The 26,821-nt window shown below is 36.5% G+C and overlaps 1 protein-coding gene across 13 annotated transcripts in view; it reads right to left on the bottom strand.

Annotated features, from left to right (window-relative positions):
- The window catches only part of CNTLN (centlein), a 316,659-nt gene that overhangs the window by 220,880 nt on the left and 68,958 nt on the right, over nt 1-26,821 (bottom strand). For 12 of the 13 annotated variants that reach the window (XM_077912082.1, XM_077912073.1, XM_077912077.1 and 9 more), the window contains exons 3-5: nt 19,396-19,480; nt 3,687-3,821; nt 2,910-3,089 (exon numbers count right to left, since the gene is read on the bottom strand). In XM_077912082.1, the coding sequence (XP_077768208.1) occupies nt 2,910-3,089; nt 3,687-3,821; nt 19,396-19,480 (400 nt within the window). Of the gene's footprint in view, nt 1-1,870; nt 1,990-2,909; nt 3,090-3,686; nt 3,822-19,395; nt 19,481-26,821 lie in introns of those variants that run through there. The other variant, XM_077912085.1, reaches the window with a different exon arrangement.

Here is a 26,821-nt window from a genome sequence, read left to right as displayed (position 1 = left end):
TTTAAGCTGCCTCAGGTTGCTCTATATGGCTTCTGTTCCCTGAAGGCTTTTTGCACTATCTCAGAGAGTGAAAAAGAAAGTGAAAATGGCAGTGCCCAGATTTCTGGACCGGAGCTGAACAATTGCTGTCCCCACTCTTCAGTGTACTCAGGGAAAAGCAGTCAATCCCTTTTGTGTGTATCAAACTCCTCGGACTGCTAGGATACATACCCACCCCAATGGGGGCGTGCCTCACCATGGTCCCACCCCTCCTAGGCCCCTGCTCAGGGGCAATTGCCTGATCCTGCACACATCCACACTGCTCCTCTGAGGGCAAGGAGCAGGATCTCCCAGGGGTTGTTGCTTGTTGGCCCCTGCTTGAAGAGCTATCAACCGATCATGCTGCGATTTGCAGTTTATGGCAACACCTAGCTGAGAGGCCATTCCCACTGGCTGACTGTAGCCATCCTCACCACTCCAGTGCTTGGGAACTGTGACACACTCAGGTAGCATCACTGTTTCTGTAACCCTGGGATCCTAAGACCTAACCGTACTACCTGATTCTGCCCTGCTTCACCATTGGAGTACCTTTCAGCAGTGATGCCCCTCACAGAAGCAGACCTCTAAAAGCTCCAATTGTGTGCTTCACTGCTGTTTCACTTTCGGGTAACCAACTTAAGGAGACTCCCTGCCCCCCAACCTCCCACCAATATCTTACCTTCTAATATAGCTTCTCAGATTCACCTATCTGCACCTGTTACCTTGCAAAAAGTGATTGCTTTTCTATTGGTAGAATCGTAGCAATTATTTTCTTACAGATCAGGTTGAATTCACACATGTTCAGAATGATTTGATAGATAACGTGCTGAATTAAAGGGACCAAATGAAACATGGGTCCCCTATTCTTCTGCCATCTTCCCTCTTCCTTGAAAGTTACAAAATCTTATTCCACATAAATGAATGGTAATGTTACAATTCTCCAAATATTAATTCATAAACTAAGTGCGGTTCCAATCTACTTTCTAACAGAATTCTTCAGCAAAACTAATAAAATTGTTTCTTTTCTTTAAGATATATTTATTTGAGAGAGAGAGAGAGAATGTGCACACAAATGCATAAGAGGGGAGAAGCTGAGGGAGAGAGAGAGACTCTCCAGCAGACTCCCCACTGAGCCCAGAGACCCATGCGGGACTCAATTTCACAACCCAGAGATCATGACTTGACCTGAAGCTGAGTTCAACCAACTGAGCTACCCAGGCGCCCCAGAAACCAAATAGTTCTTAAGTATTATAAGATACTGGAGAAGCACATATAGGGCTCATGACTTAGAAAAATAAGAATAAAGAAGCAGAAGTTCTCTACCAAATAATGAGTCAAATTACAAAACTGCCATACCTAAAACCATGAAAATAAGAAGATGTCCAAAAACAAACCTATACACACAGGAAAACTTTGAATGAGAGAGACTACATCACAAATCAATAAAGACTCCACCCTCCAAAATAAATTCTAAGTAGATTACAGACTTTGGAACAGAGAAAACTTTAGCATGTTAGATTCCTAATGTAAAAACATTAGAGAAGAAAAAAATAAAACAGACTCTTTCAAAATCCACAAACTTCTTAAAGTCCAAGTCACCTTACTTAAGATTCATGGAACAGAAAGTACTTTAATATATATAACAAAGTATTAGAAATACTTTGTATCCAGAATAAATTAAAAATGTCTACGGATCAATAAGACAAACTCTACAATTAAAAAAAATTCATAGAACTAAAGATACAGCAAATCACAGAATGAACTATTTCAGTGGCAAATAGTCATCAATGATATGAAAAGTATCACCAAATACTCATGTACCTATGAATTAACATAAGGAAGTACCACTCACCCTTATTACGTTACCCAACTGCTTAAGGTTTCAGGAAAGCAGAAACTACATAAAAATTGAGAAAAACAAATGCACCAGAATTCAGTTCTCTCAATGGCTCAGTTGTTCCCTGATGATACCCTAAAAAGATTTAATGTATTTCCTTAAAATGTGCAATGAGCAGATATTCACACACTCAGAGAAATGCACACCCCTTCACCTCTAAAATAATTACACACACACACACCCATACTTAGTATATTTTAATAGCTATATATGTATGTGCTTATGTTATATATTCTTTTTATATGTGCCTACATAGAGGCATTATCATATTTACTATTACAAAAATTTTCTTCTGACCTTTTCAGCAAAATCTATGGTAAAAAAAAAAAAAAAAAAAAAAAAAAAAAACCTGAAATCTAATAGGAAAAAAGCTAACAAAAACATTCTCAAGACAAAGAGAGAGCCACCAAAAAAGTATTATTTTGAAAAATACTGATGGACAAAAGATATAAGAATATTACAAAGGATGATAGTACCTTTTATCTTCTATGAAAATAAAATCTTACTATGAATAAGGCCCTCTTAAACCAAAGAAAAGCACCATCTTCAAAACACATTTGAGTATTTTTCAACTGTTGTGTGCTTTTTGCTTTTTTTTTTACATTTTATTTTTTAAAAGATTTGGAAAATACATTCTTAAAACTCTATTGTAATGAATTATAACTATATTTATAAATTTAAGCTCTAACTGAAAAAAGTCAAACCTCATGATTCTAAGTATGTTTTTTCAAAACATGTTTTGAAATGCTATAGCCTTTATTTTTTAATGATTACATTTTAGATAACTATTTGAAGTCAGTTTCCTGCTTTGCAACATCAATTTTTAAAAAGCTGTGGGTCCTAAGTGAAGGAATGTAAATTAATGCTGGTCCCCACTGGTGGATCTGAATATATAACTTGTTATTTAAAGAAAATCACATGTAATAAACTTCCTATAAGAAGCTAGATCCAAAATAATGGCATTATTTTCATTCTCTCCACTCTCATTGCATACCTTTATTTTTGCATCAATGCTATATTTTTCTCTTCTCCAATGTGCTTCTTCCTTCCTCAGTTTCTCCAGGTCATTTAGCAGGTCAGCGCAGCGGGCACTTAATTTCTCATTTTCCTCCTCCAGATTTTTTATAACCAGTCTGTTTTGCTCTTCCTTATTTTGCACACACTCCTTAGTGTCCTGTAGAACAGTACCACAAGGGCCGATAAACAAACAAAAAAAAAAGGTGAGAACTAATCAGCAAATATAAACTGTGCAGTTTTATCCTCACAGCAGCTTCTTCTATATTTGATGGCCAAGGTCACCTGTATACTTTTATTGGCCTCTTTTCATGCAGGTGGATGGGTCATATTTTTTCACTGGATGACAGCTTTGATGAGTACACATTTGCAAAGAGCCCATTAATTGATCAAGCTGCCTTTGATGCTGTCCCCAGCTATTTTTGAGACCCACACAGACATATCCTCCCAGACCTGGGTTTTATCAATTAATAATGCCAGTCCCATCAGAATCTAATTACAAGAAGCCACATATTCACACTCCTACTTTCTTAGCTCCATTTCCATCATTAACTATTTATCTGAAAGTTATAAAGCTTGGAGTCTTATCTTTAAAGCATCTTCCTCAGTTTTCGCATGTGAGAAAACTGTGTGGTACAGCAGGGCCTAAGGCAATTTTTCCTCCAAGCTTGTCACTTTCTCTGCCACAAAGGCTGACAAAGCTTAAAGTAAGATTTCAAAGCAATAGTACAGTAAAACTATGTACAAGCCAACACACCTTAACTTCTTGACTTTTATCTTTAAATTTCTTCTGCAAGTCACTGAATTCTTTCCTTAAGAAAGCATTTTCTTCATCAACTGCAATCTTCCGTTTAACAAGGTCATTTATTTCCTTTTTTAGTCCAGTTTCACTCTATGGAAAACATCGTTATTATTGGTAAGCTGGTATATTTGAGAAAAAAATTATTTTATCTAAAAGGTTTCAGATTTTGATTGATGGTATTAGGATTAACTAGCTTTCATAATAATGTCTATTAACATAATTCTCATTTCTGGTGACCTGCCCATCAGTTTTCAAGTAAACAGTGCAAGTATGGTATGTTTATTACTTTAAGATGAAGAACACATAAAAACTGGTTACCAAATACTAAGCCATATTCAGAAAGGAAACTTTTGGGTGCATAACAGAAGAAAAACAAAATTTTATAAACATTCCAATCAAAGAAAATGTGTATGTAGCTAAGACAGGAATCACCCTCTTATTTGAGTATCATTTGGAAGAAAACATTTTTTAGAGAAACATGGTTTTGTGAAGGCATTCAGAATTTTCAAGACTGGAAAATGGCAAGTTTCTTTTGGTACCAAAGATATCTTGCTTCATAGAAAAAAATATTCAGAATATTAAAACTGCCATAATTTATAACTGTTCATTTCATTTGTCAGAGGTATCTGACAAATAATATCTAATCACAGGATGTGTCCATAACTCAGTTCTTAGTTTCACTCTTGTATCTACAGCTTTTTTAGGTGGTTGTGGATACAAGATTACTGATTAAGTCAGTTAAGCGTCCCACTCTTGATCTCAGTTCAGGTCATGATCAGAGTGGTGAGATTGTGCTCCATATCAGCACTGGGTGTAGAGCCTGCTGAAGATTCTTTCTCTCCCTCTCCCTCTGCCCTACCACCCTCCCACCTGCTGCTTGCATGTACATGTTCTCTTTAAAAATATATATACATATATAAATACTGAATACATCAAAAATTATCTGTAAGAAATATATAAGGTATAAAGAATAGAATAAAAAGAGTAATCTTGTATCTACAACCACCTAATTAAGAAACACAACTTTACCATTATCTTTGAAGTCCTCGGTAGGTCCCCTGGTCCTTAACACTTCCAACACTTCCTATGGCCTCCAGGATAAGGCACTAACTATCCTACGACTCTGGTTCTTAGCTTTCTCTTGTCTTTCTTTATAGTGTGAAGACACAGTTATTCCTATTTGATATACTGTACAGTTTAGATTATTTCTGAACTTCATATAAATTAAATCATACTATACATATTCTGTGGCTTATTATTTTTTGCTCAACATATGTTCCCAAATTGATCCATACTAATAGGTGTAGCTGCATTTCAATTACTTTGGTGTGTAGTATTATTCTATTATATAAATATACTATAATATATTTATCTATCTCTTGTCAGTGTATATTTTAGCTGCTTCCCATTTTGGGAAAAGGGGTATACAAACAATGCTGCTATAAACACTCTCAAACATGTCTCCTGATACAGATGAGCAAGAATTTCTCCCAAGCAGTATTTTTCAAACTACAGATTGCAATCTAGTAATGGGTCATTAAATCAATTTAGTCATCACAATCAGCATTTTTTCAAAGTAGAACAGAATACAATAGAAAACATCAAAATGTAAGCATAAATTCTTAGCAAAAAAAACTATGCCGAAAAATAAAATTATGAAAGAAGCAGATATATCAACTATCTCCTAAATTTTTAGTGTTTGATTTTTTATTTAAATTTTATTTAATTATTAAATTCACATTTGGTACTTTGTTATATTTTTACCTTTATTATACATATTAGGGGCAATTATTATATGAAATTTTTATTTCATGTGTGGGTATACTGGGGTTATTAAGTAAAATGTATTATTTTAGGGTAGGAGTCATATTAATAAAAGTTTGAAAAACATTGCTTAAGATTATATTTGGAGATAAAGTTGCGAAGTCATAGGTTGTGAGCACATCAAGAGTTCTCACAGCTCCACATCTGCACCAACACTTGACTTGTAAGTTTGGTAATTTTTTACAAATGTAGTAAGTAAAAATGGTTCCTCAATACAGTTTTAATTTTTTACTATTTTAATTATTAGGGCACATCGAAATGTGCCTAATATCAACCAAACAGCTTAAGAATAGACATGTAAATGTGGCCCATCCACAATTCACACCGCATTTTTCTATTCTCATCTCAGTGTTACCCTCCTTCAAGATTCAATATCTGCCTTCCATCGTGAAGGTTTCCTCAAATGGCCACAGTTAATTTCTACCTTTTCTGGATTTGTCTTGCCCATATTATTCATTTGACACATTATATACTACCTATGTTGTCATAATGTTTTCTAAACCAGGTTATTAGCAAATGTTTATGAATGAGATTGACACAGAATGATAAATTCAATCATGTGCATACTAAGACTATTTAGAGACTACAAAACCTTTCCTTTGAAAGGAAAACTGAAAAAAGTTGAGCATCCTCATCTATTCTGGAAATTATTTAGGCCCTAGGAAGGAAAAAACACTAAACCAAGTGATTTAAGTTTTGGAAGGCTTTGCCCATTCATATCAGCTAAACTTCATAGGAATTGTAACTTAAACACCAATAGCAAGCTCTTTCATGAAAATTATTTAATAATTTGAATTTTGGCATTTGAGTGAATTTAGTAATCAACAAGGACAAATACAGACGTAATTTTTAAATAAAAAAGCATAATACAGTGGGTAAGTTTTTTCTGCAAGTAGCTAAAAAATAGTGTGCATGTGTATATTTATGTATATAGCTTTCTAGATATTTGACTAGATACATAAGTAAGAATTAAGATATAGAAACTGTCATTTTTAAGTGTTACCCTATTCCATAAGCTATGGAATACCCCAAACTAACAATATTCTTGTAATTAGTGTAATAAATCTGATATTATATTGAATCATTAAAGTAATAACTTAAAGTTTTACTGCTAATAAAAGATAATCAATAAGTTAAACCTTTAAAGATTTATAAAATTTTGTATAATGCAAAATATTTTGCTAATAAAATATGCTCTTAGTGATCTACTTTATTTTTTTAAGATTTTATTTTTTTATTTGACAGAGAGAGAGCATGAGTGGGGGGAGCAGCAGAAGGAGAAGGAGAGGGAGAAGCAGGCTCTCCACTGAGCAGGGAACCCAATGCACAATCAATTCCAGGACCCCGGGAACATGATCGGAGCTGAAGGCATATGCTTAACCTACTGACCCACCCAGGCACCTCTCAGTGATGTACCTTAAATAATGAAAATACAGATATATACAGATATATACAGCTGTAGTTGACTTTAAAATCTAGCTCTATGAAATTTTTCAACAAACTTCTCTGGATAGAGTACGTTCTTAATGGCCTGACTTGAGTTAATATTAAAGTAGCAAATAGAACTCAGAGGAACCATAAAGCATAAAGGGTGACAAGAGAAAGTATGTCTGAAACAAATAATTTATAATGGATAAGACATGAAATGAATAATTCACATCATGGTCAAGATAAGTCTATAGAGTAAGAAGAGAATGATAAAGAGTATGACACAGGAAAAAAGGGGAAGGGGGGGGCAGCAACATAAGACCTAAAATTCTATCAAGCAATACTTGAGCATAGTTAATATATTATTTATATGACCTACTTTCAAATGGGCATGAAAGTTTTAATAAAAAACAGAGAAGTTACAAAACCACAACAATGAAAACAATGGTAAATAGGGATGTCTGAGTGGCTCAGCAGTTGAGCATCTGCCTTTGGCTCAGGGCATGATTCCAGCGTCCTGGGATCGAGTCCCACATCGGGCTCCCTGCAGGAAGCCTGCGTCTCCTTCTGCCTCTCTGTGTCTCTCATGAATAAATAAAATCGTTTAAAAAAATGGTAAATGGAGAAAAAGGAAGGAGTAACAGATCTAATTGTAACTGAGAACCAAAACTTATTTCTGAGCTTCCTATAAGTTTAAAAAAAGGGGCAGGGATATAATGTTAGAGACCAATCATCACCTAATTAAATACAATATACTAAGCTGTGAGCAGAGTCATGTTATCTAATGTAGTACTAGAAGGGGAATTAATCACATAATTTATTTTATAACTAACAGTGACAAAACTAAGGCACATCTTACCAAAATAACCTATGGGCAATGTTTTGCACTATCATCAATTAAATGTTACAATAGTAGATTATACTTCTATCAAAGTTTTTTCTGCAACTAGCTAAAAAATAGTGTGCATGAGTGTGTGTATATGTATATAACTTTCTAGAAATTTGACTAGATACATAAGTAAGACTTAAATAAGGTATATAAACTGTCATTCTTAAGTGTTACCCTATTCCATAGGATATAAATCTTAAAAATTAAGAGCTACTTAATATTGCTCAGTGCAACAACAAAACATAACGGAGGGACTTCCAGGTTCCACTCAAGCATGTAAGGAACTTAGAAGTCATCTCTCCTATTTACACAACATGAAAAAAGCTGAACTAATTAAAAACCAACAATTCTTCTTAGATTTATCAGAGAACTGTGGTCATAGAGCAAACTGCTATTCCCAAAACTAGAGAAATAGGTAGATACAGATAATGGCAATTTACCAGAGTATAAGCCTAGGAGCAGAAAATGGCATGGGAACTACTACCAGGGTAGGAAAATCTCATCTATAATAAACAGATGGCTGGAGGATCAAAGTGTACACGTTTTTCAAGTTAAGAAGTCCAAAAACACCCAATCTTAGGGAAGGTTTAACAGAGCCTAACCAGGCTGACAGAAGGGAAACATGTAACTCCCAACACCCTCTTGCTTTCCTATTAATCCAAGGGAAAACTGAGAAGCACCTGGAAAGGTCATGGTGGAGGTATACAAGCTTTCTGAAAGACTGAGACCTAATTAAGGGACTACAGAATACTTCCCACCCCTTGACACCTCACCATCACATCAACAGGGCCTCCATATAACAAGGGAACACAATGGAAAGAATGTCTCAGACAATATTTAAGAAGCTTCTAGAGAACCCCCCAAAAAAGGACAACAAAACAAAGTTTAGCCTCTGACACATACAGCTACAGCACACAGTAAACGCAGCCTAAGCCCTAGCCAGATAAACATAAAACCTCACTAAAGGCCTATTCACCTCAGAACTTTTTACCCATTTAGTCAATTTTTAAGTGTCAACCTGGTTATGCCAGAGTACCCATGGGATCCAGCTTTTGATGAAAACCACTCTAGTGCTACTGTGAACGTATTTTTCAGATGTGATTAACACTTAAATCAGTGGACCTCGAGTGAAGCAAATTACCTCTCCATCATAATGAGTCTAGGCCTCATCCAGTCAACTGGACCATAAGAGAAAGGGCTATAGTCTTCTGAGGAAGACTGAGTCGCAACATCAACTCTTCCCTGGGTGTCCACCTTGCCAGCCAGTCTTGCACAACTTAGACTTGTCAGCCCACAACTGCATGAGCCAATGCCTTAAAATCAATTTCCTTCTCTAGATAGACCGAGATAGAAATACAGACATATGTATGCACATCTATTACTTCTGTTTCTCTGAAGAATCCTAATGCAGATTTTGGTCCCATTTCAAATTTCAGTCTTAAAATTCCAAGGACATGGATAGCATCAATAACCTAAATGAGCTTACAAGCAGATTTTTCCCAAATCAAGCCTCTAGATAAGAGCACAACCCAACTGAAACCTTGATTACAACCATATGAGATCCAGCTACGTTCAGACTCCTGACCCATAGCAACTTAATAATTGTGTTGTTTTAATGCACTAGCTTATGATGATTTGTTATACAGCAACAGAAAAACCAATATAACAAATCTATTTTACCATAGAATTTATACTAAAAATAATGGAGAAGATGGTTACGGAACATGAACATTATAAATCTTGACAGTGTAAAAAAAAAAAACAACCAATAATGCTAAAAACAATAAATTCAGTCCTCGAATTACTCTCTGTAAGTTCACTTTAAAATGCAGGAAAAGCAAAGGCTGAATAAATAATATACCGATTTTCTTATCTTCTTACAATGCCCAATTGAGAAATATTATATAGATTTTTCAGAATATGTTAGAAGCAAGAAATATACTGTTAAATATAATATATAAAGTAATGGCTTTACTCACTTAAAGAACAGACATAAGCTCTAAATGTCCCAAACTATCAACATGAAAATGTATGTATATACAAACACACACAAATAAAAAATACAGAAAATATAAAAAGCTAAGAAAAGATTAAAAACAGAAAGCATAAGGTCAACCAGAGAACAAAAATCAAATAAGTATGTTATATCAAGAAATGCAGATGGGATGAACTTACCTTTAAAAAAGCAAAGATGAAAAGAAACAGTCAACAAAATTCAAAGACAACCTGCAGAATGGGAGAAGATATTTGCAAATGACGTATCAGATAAAGGGCTAGTATCCAGGATCTATAAAGAACTTATTAAACTCAACACCAAAGAAACAAACAATCCAATCATAAAATGGGCAAAAGGCATGAACAGAAATCTCACAGAGGAAGACATAGACATGGCCAACAAGCACATGAGAAAATGCTCCGCATCACTTGCCATCAGGGAAATACAAATCAAAACCACAATGAGATACCACCTCACACCTGTGAGAATGGGGAAAATTAACAAGGCAGGAAACAACAGATGTTGGAGAGGATGTGGAGAAAGGGGAACCCTCCTGCACTGTTGGTGGGAATGTGAACTGGTATAGCCACTCTGGAAAACTGTGTGGAGGTTCCTCAAAGAGTTAAAAATAGATCTGCCCTAAGACCCAGTAATTGCAGTGCTGGGGATTTACCCCAAAGATACAGATGCAGTGAAACACCAGGACACCTGCACCCCAATGTTTCTAGCAGCAATGTCCACAATAGCCAAACTGTGGAAGGAGCCTCGGTGTCCACTGTAAGATAAATGGATAAAGAAGATGCAGTATATGTATACCATGGAATATTACTCAGCCATTAGAAACGACAAATACCCACCATTTGCTTCAACATGGATAGAACTGGAGGGTATTATGCTGAGTGAAGCAAGTCAATCGGAGAAGGATTAACATTATATGGTCCCATTCATTTGGGGAATATAAAAAATAGTGAAAGGGATTAAAGGGGAAAGGACAGAAAATGAGTAGGAAATATCAGAGAGGGTTACAGAACATGCAAGACACCTAACTCTTAACAAGGTGTGGTAGAAAGGGAGGTGGGCGGGGGTTTGGGGTGACTGGGTGACAGGCACTGAAAGGGAGGCCTGACAGGATGAGCACTGGTTGTTATGCTATATGTTGGCAAACTGAACTCCAATAAAAAAATTAAAATTAAAATAAAAAAGCAAAGTATAGACTCAGTATAGACTGAGTCAAAACTCACTTCCAGTGAAGATGGTGGAACAGGAGGATCCTAAGATCACCTTGTCGCACAAATACAACTACCCACATCAGAGTAATAACCAAGAAAATGGTTGTTACAAAAATGGCAGAAAAGACTCTCCATGGGTAAATACAGAGAAGAGGCCATACTGAAGAGGGTAGGAAGGGCAGAGATGTAGTTGGGAGCTAAAGGAACCAACAGGACTATATGCTGGAGGGAGGGACATTGCAGTGGAGGAGAGGGCAAAAGTGCCCCTAGGGACAGTTAAGACATTCCCCATGACATTTGGCTTAGAAAACCAAAAGGGCATAATTTTACAAGTTCTTACAGTTAGTGTGGCTTAACACCTGGAACTTTAAAAACCAGTAGGCTTGGCTCTGGAAGACCTTGGAAAGCAGGAGGAAACTGAGTCCCCACCGTTAAAGAGACAGCACTACAAAAAGCCCTGCAGAGATACAGCATAGAAGCAACAATTTGAAGAATGCCTATGGGTATACAGGAAAAGGTTTCTTGACTAATCTCAGAGCACATGCTGGAGGGACAGAGATCTTTGGGACACTTCTCCAGGAACAAAGGAGCTAAGTGGGTACCATTTTTTTTCTTTACCTACCTGCACAGAGACACAGAAACCTGCGAAAACCAGCACAGCCCCAACACTCTCCACCTAGCTGGCTATTTGGTGTGCCTCCTCTTCCTCTCCACCCCTCTACCCTAATGCTTCTGTGGATCCATACCCTCTAACCTTAGCAGGAGTTTTGGATGGCTACAGGTACCCTCCCCCAGTGGACAGGTTTGGACCTTGTCAGCACTGTGAACCCTGCCCCCACATTCTCCTACAGACCCAACCACCCTAACCCTGCAGCAGTTTTCTAAAGCAGCTCCAGGTCCCTTCCCACAGTAGACCAACACAAACCTTGCTAACTATGAGCTCCTCACCTCCCCCCCCTTTCTCCTGCAAATCTGACTCCATCAATACGCCCTTAGCTACAGCCCATTAAAAGTTGCCGACAGCCTGGCAATGTGCAAGCAAACTGAATAGGGGCCAGTACTACTCCAAAGTGACTGCTGCTCCAGGAGAGGGGAAGATAACCACACACACCAATCCAGTGGGGGACCTAGCAGTGGGTTGGGGCAGATATCTGGTCTGACTACAGGCCCTGCAAAGCAACAAAAGCTTCTCAGGGGACAATATAGAGAAAGTACCCTGCAGTTCATTGCTACTGTATCTCTGGCAAATGCCTGGTCTGATTCAACTCAAGCCCAAGGCAGTCCTTGACTGCCCACTAACAAGAGAGAGACCAAACCCTGCTAACAACAGGCAAAGAGAACCACTACAGACAACTGGACCAAAAGGCAAAAGCAGTTCAGCCACAACAGTAGGCCACATGCAACACACATAGGAGACCCCCTTGAAGAGCCAGGTTCTAGTGAACAGGGGACATTGCACTGTAGGACTCTACAGGACCTCTTCTTCGTAGGGCCATTACTTTCAAGAGCAAGAGAAATAGCTAACTTTCCTAACACATAGAAGCAGACACAGACAAAGTGAGGAGACAGAAGTATGTCCCAGATGAAAGAACAGAACAGAATCACAGCACAAGAGCTACATGAAATGGAGATAAGTAATATGACTGATAGAGAATTGAAAGCAGGGCAGCCCCAGTGGCTCAGCGGTTTGGCGCTGCCTTCAGCCCAGGGTGTGATCCTGGAGACCCGGGATCGCATCCCGCGTCGGGCTCCCTACATGGAGCCTGCTTCTCCCTCTGCCTGTGTCTCTGCCTCTCTCTCTCTCTCTCTCTCTCTCTCTGTCTCTCATGAATAAATAAATAAAATCTTAAAAAAAAACTTAAAAAAAAAGAGAATGAAAGTAATGATTATAAAGATACTCACTGCACTTGAGAAAAACATGGAAGACCTCATTGAGAGCCTTAGGAAAGAGAAAACATAAAAAAGAGGAGATGAAGAACTCAAACTTAAACTAAGGGGTGCCTAAGCAGCTCAGTTAAGCATCTGACTCTTGATTTTGGCTCAGGTCATCATCTCAGGCTAGTGAGATTAAGCCTCACATCAGGATCTGCACCCAGCAGGGAGTCTGCTTAGGACTTTGCCTGTCCCCTATTGCTCATATACTCTCTCTCTCTCTCTAAAAAAAATAATAAAAATTACTATAATTAAAAATAAACTACATGGAATAAATAGTAGTCTAGAGGAAGAAAACAAACAAATCAGAGACCTGGAGGAAAAAGTAATGGAGAGCAATGAAGCTGAACAGAAGAGAGGAAAAAAATAATAATACAAAATAAAAACAGATACAGGGAACTCAGTGACTCCATCAAGTGTAATAACATTCCCATTATAGAGATCCCAGAAGAAGAGAAAAAAGGGGGAAGAAATAATAGCTGAAAACTTCCCAAATCTGGGGAAGGAAACAGAAATTGAGATCCCCAATGCACAGAAAGCCCCCAACAAAATAAACTGAAGGAGGTCCACACCACAACAGATAATAATTAAAATGGCAAAAAGTAGTGATAAAGAGAATTTTAAGAGCAGCGAGAGAAAAGAAAACAGTTATATATAAGAGAAACCTCATAAGGCTACCAGCTGATTTTAGCAGAATCTTTTCAGGCCAGAAGGGAATAGCATAATATATTCAAAGTGCTGAAAGGAAAAACCTGTAGCCAAGAATACTCTATCCAGAAAGGCCATCATTCAGAACAGAAAGAGAAATAGAGTTTCTCAGGACAAAGAAGGTTAAAAGAATTCATCACAACTAAACCAGCCTACAAGAAATGTTAAAGGGGACTCTTTGAATGGAAAGAAAAGGCCATAGGTAGGAAAAACGTAGGATACACAAAAGCAATAAAAATTAGTATATCTGTAAAATTCAGTCAAGGGATTCACAAAATAAAAGGATGTAAAGTGACAGCATATACCTAAAAGGTGGCAGGAGAGAGAAAATTGGATTCAAATGTAAGCGACAATCAATGTATTATGAACCATTATATGCATCAGATGCTATATACAAACCTAATGGTAACCACAGATCAAACGCTGTAACAGATGTGAAAATAATAAACAGAAAGAAATCCAAGTATATCACTAAAGAAAGGCAGGAAACCATGAGAGAAGAGAGCAAGAGAAGAATGGAATAGAAAAGAACTCTAAAGGGGAACCTGGGTGGCTCAGTGGTTGGGCATCTGCCTTTGGTTCAGGTTGTGATCCCAGGGTCCTGGGACCAAGTCCCACATCAGGCTCCCTGCATGGAGTCTGCTTCTCCCTCTGTCTATGTCTCTGCCTCTCTCTGTGTGTCTCTCATGAGTAAATAAAATCTTAAAAAAAAAGAAAAAGAAAAAGAAAAGAACTACAAAACAAACAAAAAGAGTAACAAAATGTCAATAAGTATATAACTATCAATAATTACTTTGAATGTAAATCAACTAAATACTGCAATCAAAAGACATAGAGTGATGGACTGGAGAAAAAAGCAAGACCTATCCATGTGCTGCTAACAAGAGATTCATTTCATACCTAAAGACACTTGCAGACTGAAAGTAAAGGGATGGAAAAGCATGTACCATGTAAATGGAATTGAAAAGAAGGTTGGGTAGCAATACTTGTATTGGACAAAATAGACTTCAAAACAAAGATGGTAACAAGACACAAAAAAGGACACTATATAATAATAAAGGGCACAATCCAACAAGAAGATACAACAACTGTAAATACTTGGTACTCTGAAAACTATAAAACACTGATGAAATCAACACAAAGAAATGGGAAGACATTCCATGCTCATGGATTGGAAGAACATTTATTGTTAAAATATCTGTACTACCCAAAGTAATCTATACATTTAATGTAATCCTTATCAAAATACCAATAGCATTTTTCACAGAACTAGAAAAACAATAATAAAATTTGTTTGGAATCACAAAAGGCCTTGAAGAGCCATAGTAATCCTGAAAAAGAAAAACAAAACTGGAGGTATCAAAATTCTAGATTTCAAGTTGTAGTCCCAAAGCTGTAGTAATCAAAATAGTAAGATAATGGCCCAAAAATAAACACATAGATCAGAGGAACAGAAGAGAAAGCCCAGAAATAATCCCACAATTATATCGTCAATTAATATTTGATAAAGGAGACAAAAATATACTATGAGAAAAAGTCTCTTCAACAAATAGGTGTTGGGAAAACTGGACAGCTACATCCAAAAGAATGAAACTGAACCACTTCCTTACATTATACACAAAGATAATCTTAAAATGGATTACAGACCTAAGTGTGAGACCTGAAATCATAAAAATCCTAGAAGATAACACAGGCAGTAATTTCTCTGACATCAGCTATAGCCACATTTTTCTAGATATGTCTCCCAAGGTAAGGGAAACAAAAGCAAAAATTAACTATTGGGACTATATCAAAATAAAAAGCTTTGCACAGCAAAGGAAACCATTAACAAAACTAAAGCAACCTGGAGCACCTGGGTGGCTCAGTTAGTTGAGTGGCCGCCTTTGGCTTGAGACATGATCCCAGAGTCCTGGGATCAGAGTCTCAGAACAAGGAGCCTGCTTCTCTCCTCCCCACCTGTGCTTTCTCTCACACGCTCTCTCTCAAATATATAAAGTCTTTAAAAAAAAGAACAGAAAAGTAAAGCAAGATATGTGCAAATGACATATCTGATACAGAGTATTCAAAATATATAAAGAACGTATACAACAGAACCCTCAACAAACAAATAATCCAATTAAAAATGGATAGAAGACAAAGAAATAGAAATTTTTCCAAAGAAGACATACAGATGGCCAACAGACAAATGAAAAGATGATTAATATCACCAATCATCAGGAAAATCCAAATCAAAACCACAATGGATATCAGCTCCTACCTGTCATAAAGGCTAGTATCAACAAGACAAAAAATAACAAGTGTTGGTGAGAATATGAAGAAAAGGGAATACTCATGCAGTGTTGGGAACGTAATGGTGCAGTCACTGTGCAAAACAGTTTGAAGGTTCCTCAAAAAGTTAAAAATAGAAATACCATATGATCCAGTAATTTCACTACTGGCTATTTACCCCTCAAAAATGAAACCACTAATTTGAAAAGATATATGAATCCCCATGTTTACTGCACTATTATTTATAATACCCAGGATATTAAAGCAATCTAAGTATCCACAGAAAGATAAATGGAAAAACAAAAGAAAGAAAGATAAATGGATAAAGATGTGGTATATATACAATGGAATATTACTCAGCTATAAAAAAAAGAACGAGATCTTGCCGTTTGTGACATGGGTGGACCTAGAGGGTGTTACACTAAATGAAATAAGTCGGGCAGCCCCGGTGGCACAGCGGTTTAGCGCCGCCTGCAGCCCAGGGCATGATCCTGGAGACCCGGGATCGAGTCCCACATCTGGCTCCCTGCATGGAGCCTGCTTCTCCCTCTGCCTGTGTCTCTGCCTCTGTGTGTGTGTGTGTGTGTGTGTGTGTGTGTGTGTGTGTGTGTGTCTATAAGTGAATAAATAAAATCTTTAAAAAAAATGAAATAAGTCATACAGAAAAGACAAACACTGTATCATTTCACTTATATATGTAAGCTAAAAAACAAAATAAAGGAACAAACAAAAACACAGAAACAGATTCACAAATATAGAGAACACATTGGTGGTTGCCAAAAGGTAGGGGAGTGGGGTGTAGGTGAAATGGGTGAAGGGAATTAAAAGGTACAAACTTCCAGTTATAAAATAAATAAGTCATAGGGATATAATGTGCAGCATAGGAAAAAGTCTTTAATTTTACAGTAATTTTGTATGATGACAGGTGGTAACTAGACTTCTTGTGGGGATCATTTTATAGTATATAAAAATACTAAATCACTATGATGTATACTTTCAACTAACAGGATATTGCCTATCAATTTTACTTCAATAAAATAATAATATTACTCATTCAACAATATTCATTGAGAATCTATCATGTGCCAAGCAATATGGTAAATACTGGGTGTCAAGGATACAAAGGTGAATAGGTACATGAGGTTCCCCATCCTCTCACAACCTGTAATCTAATGTAAGAGAATATGGTTACTTGTACCTCACTTTTATACCCACCCTACTCCTCAAAGGGATTTAAAAAGCATTAAAGGCAAGAATCGTAACTGAATTTCCTTTTGCATCACAGGATAGTACACATTTAATATGTTATGCCTTGTAGAAAATTATAACTATCATTGAACAAAAATTTACATGACTTAGGCTAAGAAATTATGTCCCCTAAAGAAAGCAAATTAGGGAACCTAAAAAATAAGTAATTTCTGTTATAGAAATATAATATTTTGAGGCACCCAGGTGGCTCAGTGATTTGAGCATCTGCCTTCTGCTCAGGTCATGATTTGTGTCCTGAGATGGAATCCCTATATCAGGCTCCCTGCTCAGTGGGAGTCTCCTTCTCCCTCTCCCCTTCCTTGTGCTCAGCATATGCTATCTCTCTCTCATGCTCTCTCTCAAATAAATAAAATAAAATAAAAAAAAATTTAACATTTCATTCATGAGTTAAGTGATTCTGATCAAAAAGGTAAATAATTAAATAGTATCTACCCAAAGAAGAGTAAGTAGAAAAAGAATTTAGCAAAGAAAAAGGGAAATACACTATCATTTTTAAAAGTCAACATTTTAAAAAATAGTATGTTATATACAGCTATCTAGATCTGGTAACCTGAGCATTCCCTAAAGCACTGCAAACTTAAAACCAAAGAATATTAAAAAATAGGGTGCCTGGGTGACTCAGTTGGTTAAGTGTCTGCCTCCAGCTCAGGTCATGATCCCAGCATCCTGGGATCAAGTCCCACAAAGGGCTCCCTGCTCAGAAGGGAGTCTGCTTCTCCCTCTCCTTCTGCCCCTCCCCCTGGTCATGTGTGCGCTCTCTCTCAAATAAATCAATCTGAAAAAAAAAAAAGAATATCAAAGAGTAGCAAAATCCATTCTCTTCTATAGAACAGAGTTGTAACTGAAGAATAGATTGCTCAGCCTGGGTCTACATTTTCCCAAAACTACTGAATCTTGGGGTGGCCAATATGCCTAGTTTTTCTCAATGAAGTTTGAGTACAATGAACATTTGCCACTTTTAAGTCATAAGATTCTATTAGGCAGCTTAGCCTAGCTTAATTAAGGTAATAGGCACATAACAGTATTTATCCATTGTAGAATTCATTTTGCTATTTTTTGATATTCAGATAGTAAGTACAACTGGGGTTTTTCCGTCCCCTGGAGTAAACTGAATAAACTGTTATTTCTAAAATTTTACCACTATAGTATCAATTATGATATTTCCTAGAAGAAAAACACAACATTGGAGAATGTATAAATTTCAAATTTACATGTCATATAGGAGTCTATGTTCTATTTTATAAAGACATTATATGGATGTAGAGAACATAAAAAGAATTGAATCTTTTACTTGTTAGCTTCCACTTTAATTTTTTTAATAAAACAGCTTTATAGCAATATCCAAACTTAGATCAAAGTTCTTGCAAAACTTCAATTGGCTAGGAAGGAAAGTAGAGTCAAAACTCAGAACATAGTCTCCAAAAAGAGCCACCATTACCCGAGAAAAATTACAGGCAATTCAGCACATAATGAACAACTGGGTACAAAGTGAATTTAAACATTTTATTACAATATAGGTCATTCTTACAATAAATTTCTTTCTCCTTCATTTTTGAGATGTTTATACTTTGAAAAGGATTCCGGGAAGCACCAATCACATGGGTTTTTGTACTGATAATATACTGATTATATAATTACATAGGATCTTATATATGTGTAATTGTATAATTTACTGATTATATGTAAAATATGGGATTGTTTGTACGAATATAAAGTACAGGCTTTTAAAAGATCAAAGAGATCATCTCAGTTATTTGTTAATTTTTCTATAAATGAAACCATCTGAAAATTTCTAAGTTTCAATGATGCTGCTAGTAACAAAATGGTAACTGCTAAAAATAAAAGGCAAAATTCATTAAAACAATTAATAATTGCTAGATACTATTATAAAACCATAATACTATCTTAAGAGTTTTAGAGTATAAATAACATAGCCTACTAATTCAGAAAACAGGCTATAGGCAAAGTATAATAGTGAAGAAAAATCTGACTAGTTTCAAATCATAATGGCTTGACATAATGATGCTAATATTCTTAATGAACATTATTGTAAAACAAATTAAAAACTATAAATATCTACTCCCTGACATATTAATTTTTAGTATTTTCTGTTACACCAACCTGTTCCAATTCTTGTATTTTAGCATCCTTAACTCGCAGAATTTCTAAAACTTTTCTGTCTTTAGCTTCAGATTTCTGTTTTTCTCTGGAAAGAAAAATATAGTTTATTAGCCAAAATTGGTAGCTAATTTTTTAAATCTTCACATCCTGAAAATGAATATCACTTAAAAATATATAGAAAATTAAATTATCTGGGATTGACAGCCCTTTCAGAATTAATCAGAAACCATATGGCAAGTGACAACAACTTACAAACTACTGACAACTAAGATGACTTCATACCAAAAGAATATTTTAGTTTCCAGATTTAGATGCATGATAAAAAAAATATTTAAAACATGTTTAATCTTGATTGCAATAACCACTGTATCAATTTAAAATAATTAATAAGTCACTACGCTCTTAATATAAACATTTTATATACACAATTAATTTAAGAATAAGATCATTTTGGGGGACGTCTGGGTGGCTCAGCGGTTGTGTCTGCCTTCGGCTCAAGTCATGATCCTGGAGTCTTGCAGTTGAATCCACATCGGGCTCCTCGCCCGAAGCCTGTTTCTCCCTCTGCCTATGTCTCTGCCTCTCTCTCTCTCTGCCTCTCATGAATGAATGAATGAATGAATGAATGAATGAATGAATAAATAAATAAATATTTTTTAAAAAAAGAATAAGACCATTTTTAAGTAAAAGGATCAAAAGGTAACTAGAGCTTTATCAATATACAGCATTTCGAAAAATGGGGTAGAAATTTAGTGGACATTTATTTCTATTTTTAAAAAGCTTTAAAAACAGATAAAATAAATAGAAATCTATACCTAAATCACTTATGAATCTCAAAGTAGACAGGTAAGAAAGAAGAAAAGAATCCTCAATTGGGAAAGAGTGAAATGAAGGAGAGGGCCTTAGAAGGCACAAAACAAAGAAGAGATACCAATCAGAAAAAGCACACCACTTTTTGTAGGGAATAAATTCAGATGGTATACTAGTACACTCTAAAAACTTAAATTAGACTTCCAATACATTGGGAAGCATGGTAAGTTCACACTTTGAGGCTTTCCTCTGTTCTCTCAATTGATAATAGAAAAACATATAAGAAAAAAATTAAGGAGACATAGCCAAACGTCTAAGGATTACAAACTAAACAGAAATACAATACTATAAACAAGGATTAAACTGTTGTATACTGTCCAGATGTCAATGCAGGCTAAGGTGAAAAAGAGCTTGGTGCATGCAGATAATTGGGAAACGGTATAGAATAGGAAAATACATGGAATGATAGCTATGCCCATTGTTTGAAACCACAGACTAGGGTGGGACTCCCAGCTCCTGAAAGGAGTCTGGAAAAAAATCTCTCCCCACTCTTGCCTGGAACTAAGGCTTACATGAAAGTTCAGAAAGGCAAAAGTTTATAGACAGCACCCCAATCAGGCGCTGAACCAAAACACTCTACAGCTCAGGTACTAAATATAACAAATCCTCTGTTACTTTTGGCTAAAAGCCCCAAGCTATCAATATAAAACCTATTTCAGAATAGGATGACAGTGCCAATTTAGTGACAAGCACAACATTTCTAAAGAAAAAAATATATTAAACAAGGAGAGATAATGGAAAAAGGAGAAAGAGAACAGTAAAAGCAAGCCTCCTACTCAAAGATTTGACCACAAATAAAAAATTCAAAACACAAGAAGAAAACGCATACTCTACACATACACACAAAGAACACATGCACTCACTAACTTAATAATTCAAAGAAGCAATTACTCTAGACAAAATGAAAATAACAGAACACACGGAAAAAGACTTTGAAATAAGAATCTATTATGACCTAAAAGAATGACTAATTGAAAAACAATAAACAAGTAGATCTAAAAAAAATCCATTGAAAACCTTGAAAATAAAAATTATCATCACTGAATCAAAAAATAGTCCAATGGGCTTAATTCAAACCTGATGTAAAAAGAGAGTAAGTGAAATGGGTAACAATGAGAAACTCATCCAGAACACTGCATAGGGAAATGAAATTAACAATATGAAAACACAGTTAGGACACATAGGTTTCACATGGGATTCCCAACGTATGCTTAAAGAGTTCCAGAAGTAGATATTGATGGGATGAAAGATAAAGCAGTATTTTTAGGAGGTAACTGCTGAGAATGTTTTAAATCAAATAGAATTGTCAGACTGAAAAAATACTTACCAGAATAAATTCCTAACAAACAAACACACATCTACACATTAATCCATCATTCACTCAATAAGCACTTATATGATAGGCATTATCCTAGGGACTAGGAAACTGTAGCAAACAAAATAAACCAAGTGCTGCCTTGATGGAATTAATAAATGATATATAAGTGAATACATAATACATCAATTGGCTGTTATTATAATAAGAACAATAAAGGAGGGTAATGCAGAAAGGGATATCTCATCTTAAAGACCTGGGAAACAAAAGGAAGGTTGTTGCTATTTTGTATAGGATAATTTAAAAATGATTGCCCTTAAAGATGATAGGTAAGCAGAAACATAAAGGAAGGAAGGAATACTTATGAAGATTTCAGAGAAGAGTTTTCCAGGCCTTGGGACCGGCAGCAAGTGCAAAGCCACTGAGGCAGGAGCACAACCAATGTATCCAAAAAACAGCAAAATAGTAATGTCCATACAAGGGGACAATGGTGGCTAAGGACAGAATTAATATGGGAGAGCTTGTTTCTTGTCTCATGGAGTAAATAATGAATCTCGCAGACCAAGAGAGAGTGAGCAAAGTGACAGAAGTTTATTAAGCAGAGATACAAAGAAAGCCCTCAAAAGTAAGAGGGGTCCTCTCAGGGTTGCCACAGAGGGCTTTTACAGTCTTTTATAGGAAACTGACCGGGAAACCTGGTAAATTTCTATTAAATATCAGGGTGAAAAAATACATATAAATATTAGGGTGAAGGGTTGCCTGGGTGGCTTAGTGGTTAAGTGGCTGCTTTCGGCTCAGGGAGTGATCCTGGAGTACCAGGATTGAGTCCCACATCAGGCTCCCTGCATGAAACCTGCTTCTCTCTCTCTCTCTCTTTCTCTTTCTCTTTCTCTCTCAATTTAAAAAAAAAAATTCTTTTAAAAATTAATTAAAACAATAAATATCAGGGTGGATATTTAGAACAAACATGGTAGACTTGTAACTATTATAATAACAAACAAGATGTTTTTGCAAATATCATGAGCCCAAACAAGGGGCTCCCTTCCCTCTGGTTAATATCTCCTCCATAACATTTCTCTACATCTGGGATTTCTGTGATTACTTAGGAGCCATTAAAAGGGAGATACTCCCTAACATTTTGGAGCTACGGAGCCAGGTTTATTTTTTGTTTTTACTGTCTCATCTCTGTTTTCTCTGTTTCCTTGAGACGGGTAGGAGCCTGACTCTGGGGCCTTTCCCTTATCTTTCCCTGCCTAGCCCCGTCTGCCCCTAACTTGTTCCTACATCAGAATTGTCACTGGAAATAAGGTTATATATGGCTTTTAAACCATATATTGGCTCTGACTCTCAGTAAAATGGGAGGGCAGAGGATAGTTTTGAGTAGAGAAATAACATAATATGAATTAATATTTCATGAGTATTATACTGGCTCTTGGGCTGAGATCAGACTCTAAAAATCAAAAGTGGAAGTAGAGACAACAGGAGGCAACTAAAATACCTCACGTGAGAACTAAGATGAACTAGACAAGATAGGTAATGGTGGTTGTAACTTAGAAACCGATAAATTTTTTTTATATTTTGTAGGTAGAGCTAACAGGATTTCTTGATGTAATAAATAAGAGACATAAAAGAAAGAACAAAGTCAAGAATGTTTCCAAGGATTCTGTCTGAGTAACTTGAAGGATGGAGTACACATTATCTGAGACCTAGACAAGGAGAGTAAGGGACATTCAAATTTGAAATTTGGACATGTTAAATTTCAGATGTCCAATCAACATCCAAGATGTGGTTGGGAATACAAGTCTGGAATCAAGTCAAATAGTCAACGCTAAATATAAATCTTCAGGCATCATCCAAATATATTTAAGACCAAAAGAAGATAAAGATTGAAAACTAACTTCTGGAATTTAGCAGTATTGAAGACACTGGTGATTTTGACAAGAGCTGTTTTAGGAGAATGGTAGCTATATAATCCTAATTGGAGTGAGTTTAAGAGAGAAAGGGGAAAAAATGGAGACAGTAAAGATTACTTTTCAGAGGAATTTTGCTGTAAAAGGAACAGAGAAATGGAACAATACTTAAAGGGAAATGTGAAATCAAAAGAGAATTTTCTCAAAAGAATTTTCTCAAAAGAGAATTTTCTCAAAACATAAAATTGCATGTATGTTTGTAGGAATGATCCAGGACAATGAGCAATACTGATGATGCAAGAGATAAAAAGGAGAACCACAGAGTAACATCCTTGGGTCCTTGGGTCTTTAGTGTAGACAGTTTCTTTGGGCTTAGATGACAGCATAAACAATTCTTTCAAATGAATAGAAAGAGAAAATATGACTACAGATTCAGGTATTTTGGTAGATGTAGTTATGGGAGGAAGTAAAAGCCTTTTCTAAAAGCTTCTATTTCCCTGATGGCAAGTGATGTAGAGCATTTTCTCATGTCCTTGTTGGCCATGTCTATGTCTTCCTCTGTGAGATTTCTGTTCATGTCTTTTGCCCATTTCATGATTGGATTGTTTGTTTCTTTGCTGTTGAGTTTAATAAGTTCTTTATAGATCTTGGAAACTAGCCCTTTATCTGATACATCATTTGCAAATATCTTCTCCCATTCTGTAGGTTGTCTTTTAGTTTTGTTGACTGCATCCTTTGCTGTGCAAAAGCTTCTTATCTTGATGAAGACCCAAGAGTTCATTTTTGCTTTTGTTTCTTTTGCCTTCGTGGATGTATCTTGCAAGAAGTTACTGTGGCCGAGTTCAAAAAGGGTGTTGCCTGTGTTCTCCTCTAGGATTTTGATGGAATCTTGTCTCACATTTAGATCTTTCATCCATTTTGAGCTTATCTTTGTGTATGGTGCAACAGAGTGGTCTAGTTTCATTCTTCTGCATGTGGATGTCCAATTTCCCCAGCACCATTTATTGAACAGACTATCTTTCTTCCAATGGATAGTCTTTCCTCCTTTATCGAATATTAGTTGACCATAAAGTTCAGGGTCCACTTCTGGGTTCTCTATTCTGTTCCATTGATCTATGTGTCTGTTTTTGTGCCAGTACCACACTGTCTTGATGACCACAGCTTTGTAGTAGAACCTGAAATCTGGCATTGTGATGCCCCCAGATATGGTTTTCTTTTTTAAAATTCCCCTATTCGGGGTCTTTTCTGAAACCACACAAATCTTAAAATAATTTGTTCTAACTCTCTGAAGAAAGTCCATGGTATTTTGATAGGGATTGCATTAAACGTGTAAATTGCCCTGGATAACACTGACATTTTCACAATATTAATTCTGCCAATCCATGAGCATGGAATATTTTTCCATCTCTTTGTGTCTTCCTCAATTTCTTTCAGAAGTGTTCTATAGTTTTTAGGGTATAGATCCTTTACCTCTTTGGTTAGGTTTATTCCTAGGTATCTTATGCTTTTGGGTGCAATTGTAATGGGATTGACTCCTTCATTTCTCGTTCTTCAGTCTCATTGTTAGTGTATAGAAATGCCACTGACTTCTGGGCATTGATTTTGTATCCTGCCACATTGCCAAATTGCTGTATGAGTTCTAGCAATCTTGGGGTGGAGGCTTTTGGGTTTTCTATGTAGAGTATCATGTCATCGGCAAAGAGGGAGAGTTTGACTTCTTCTTTGCCAATTTGAATGCCTTTAATGTCTTTCTGTTGTCTGATTGCTGAGGCTAGGACTTCCAGTACTATGTTGAATAGCAGTGGTGAGAGTGGACATCCCTGTCTTGTTCCTGATCTTAGGGGAAAGGCTACCAGTACTTCCCCATTGAGAATGATATTTGCTGTGGGCTTTTCGTAGATGGCTTTTAAGATGTCGAGGAATGTTCCCTCTATCCCTATACTCTGAAGAGTTTTGGTCAGGAATGGATGCTGTATTTTGTCAAATGCTTTCTCTGCATCTAATGAGAGGATCATATGGTTCTTGGTTTTTCTCTTGCTGATATGATGAATCACATTGATTGTTTTACGGGTGTTGAACCAGCCTTGTGTCCCGGGGATAAATCCTACTTGGTCATGGTGAATAATTTTCTTAATGTACTGTTGGATCCGATTGGCTAGTATCTTGTTGAGAATTTTTGCATCCATGTTCATCAGGGATATTGGTCTGTAATTCTTTTTGGTGGGGTCTTTGTCTGGTTTTTGAATTAAGGTGATGCTGCCCTCATAGAACGAATTTGGAAGTACTCCATCTCTTTCTATCTTTTCAAACAGCTTTAATAGAATAGGTATGGTTTCTTCTTTAAACGTTTGATAGAATTGCCCTGGGAAGCCATCTGGCCCTGGACTTTTGTGTCTTGGGAGGTTTTTGATGACTGCTTCAATTTCCTCCCTGGTTATTGGCCTGTTCAGGTTTTCTATTTCTTCCTGTTCAAGTTTTGGTAGTTTGTGGCTTTCCAGGAATGCATCCATTTCTTCTATATTGCCCAATTTATTGGCGTATAGCTGTTCATAATATGTTTTTAAAATTGTTTGTATTTCCTTGGTGCGGTATTGATCTCTCCTTTCTCATTCATGATTTTATTAATTTGAGTATGCTCTGCATCACTTGCCATCAGGGAAATACAAATCAAAACCACAATGAGATACCACCTCACACCAGTGAGAATGGGGAACATTAACAAGGCAGGAAACCACAAATGTTGGAGAGGATGCAGAGAAAAGGGAACCCTCTTACACTGTTGGTGGGAATGTGAACTGGTGCAGCCACTCTGGAAAACTGTGTGGAGGTTCCTCAAAGAGTTAAAAATAGACCTGCCCTACGACCCAGCAATTGCACTGTTGGGGATTTACCCCAAAGATTCAGATGCAATGAAACGCCGGGACACCTGCACCCCGATGTTTCTAGCAGCAATGTCCACAATAGCCAAACTGTGGAAGAAGCCTCGGTGTCCATCGAAAGATGAATGGATAAAGAAGATGTGGTTTATGTATACAATGGAATATTACTCAGCCATTAGAAACGACAAATACCCACCATTTACTTCAACGTGGATGGAACTGGAGGGTATTATGCTGAGTGAAGTCAGTCAATCGGAGAAGGACAAACATTATATGTTCTCATTCATTTGGGGAATATAAATAATAGTGAAAGGGAATATAAGGGAAGGGAGAAGAAATGTGTGGGAAATATCAGAAAGGGAGACACTGGGAAACAAACTAGGGTGGTGGAAGGGGAGGAGGGCGGGGGGTGGGAGTGAATGGGTGACGGGCACTGAGGGGGGGCGGCACTT

The sequence above is a fragment of the Canis aureus genome, chromosome 10, assembly GCF_053574225.1.
Source record: "Canis aureus isolate CA01 chromosome 10, VMU_Caureus_v.1.0, whole genome shotgun sequence".
In the NCBI taxonomy this organism is placed as follows: Eukaryota; Metazoa; Chordata; class Mammalia; order Carnivora; family Canidae; genus Canis; species Canis aureus.
The sequence above is the reverse complement of the archived record's forward strand: the minus strand, read 5'-3'. Positions and strand labels throughout refer to the sequence as shown.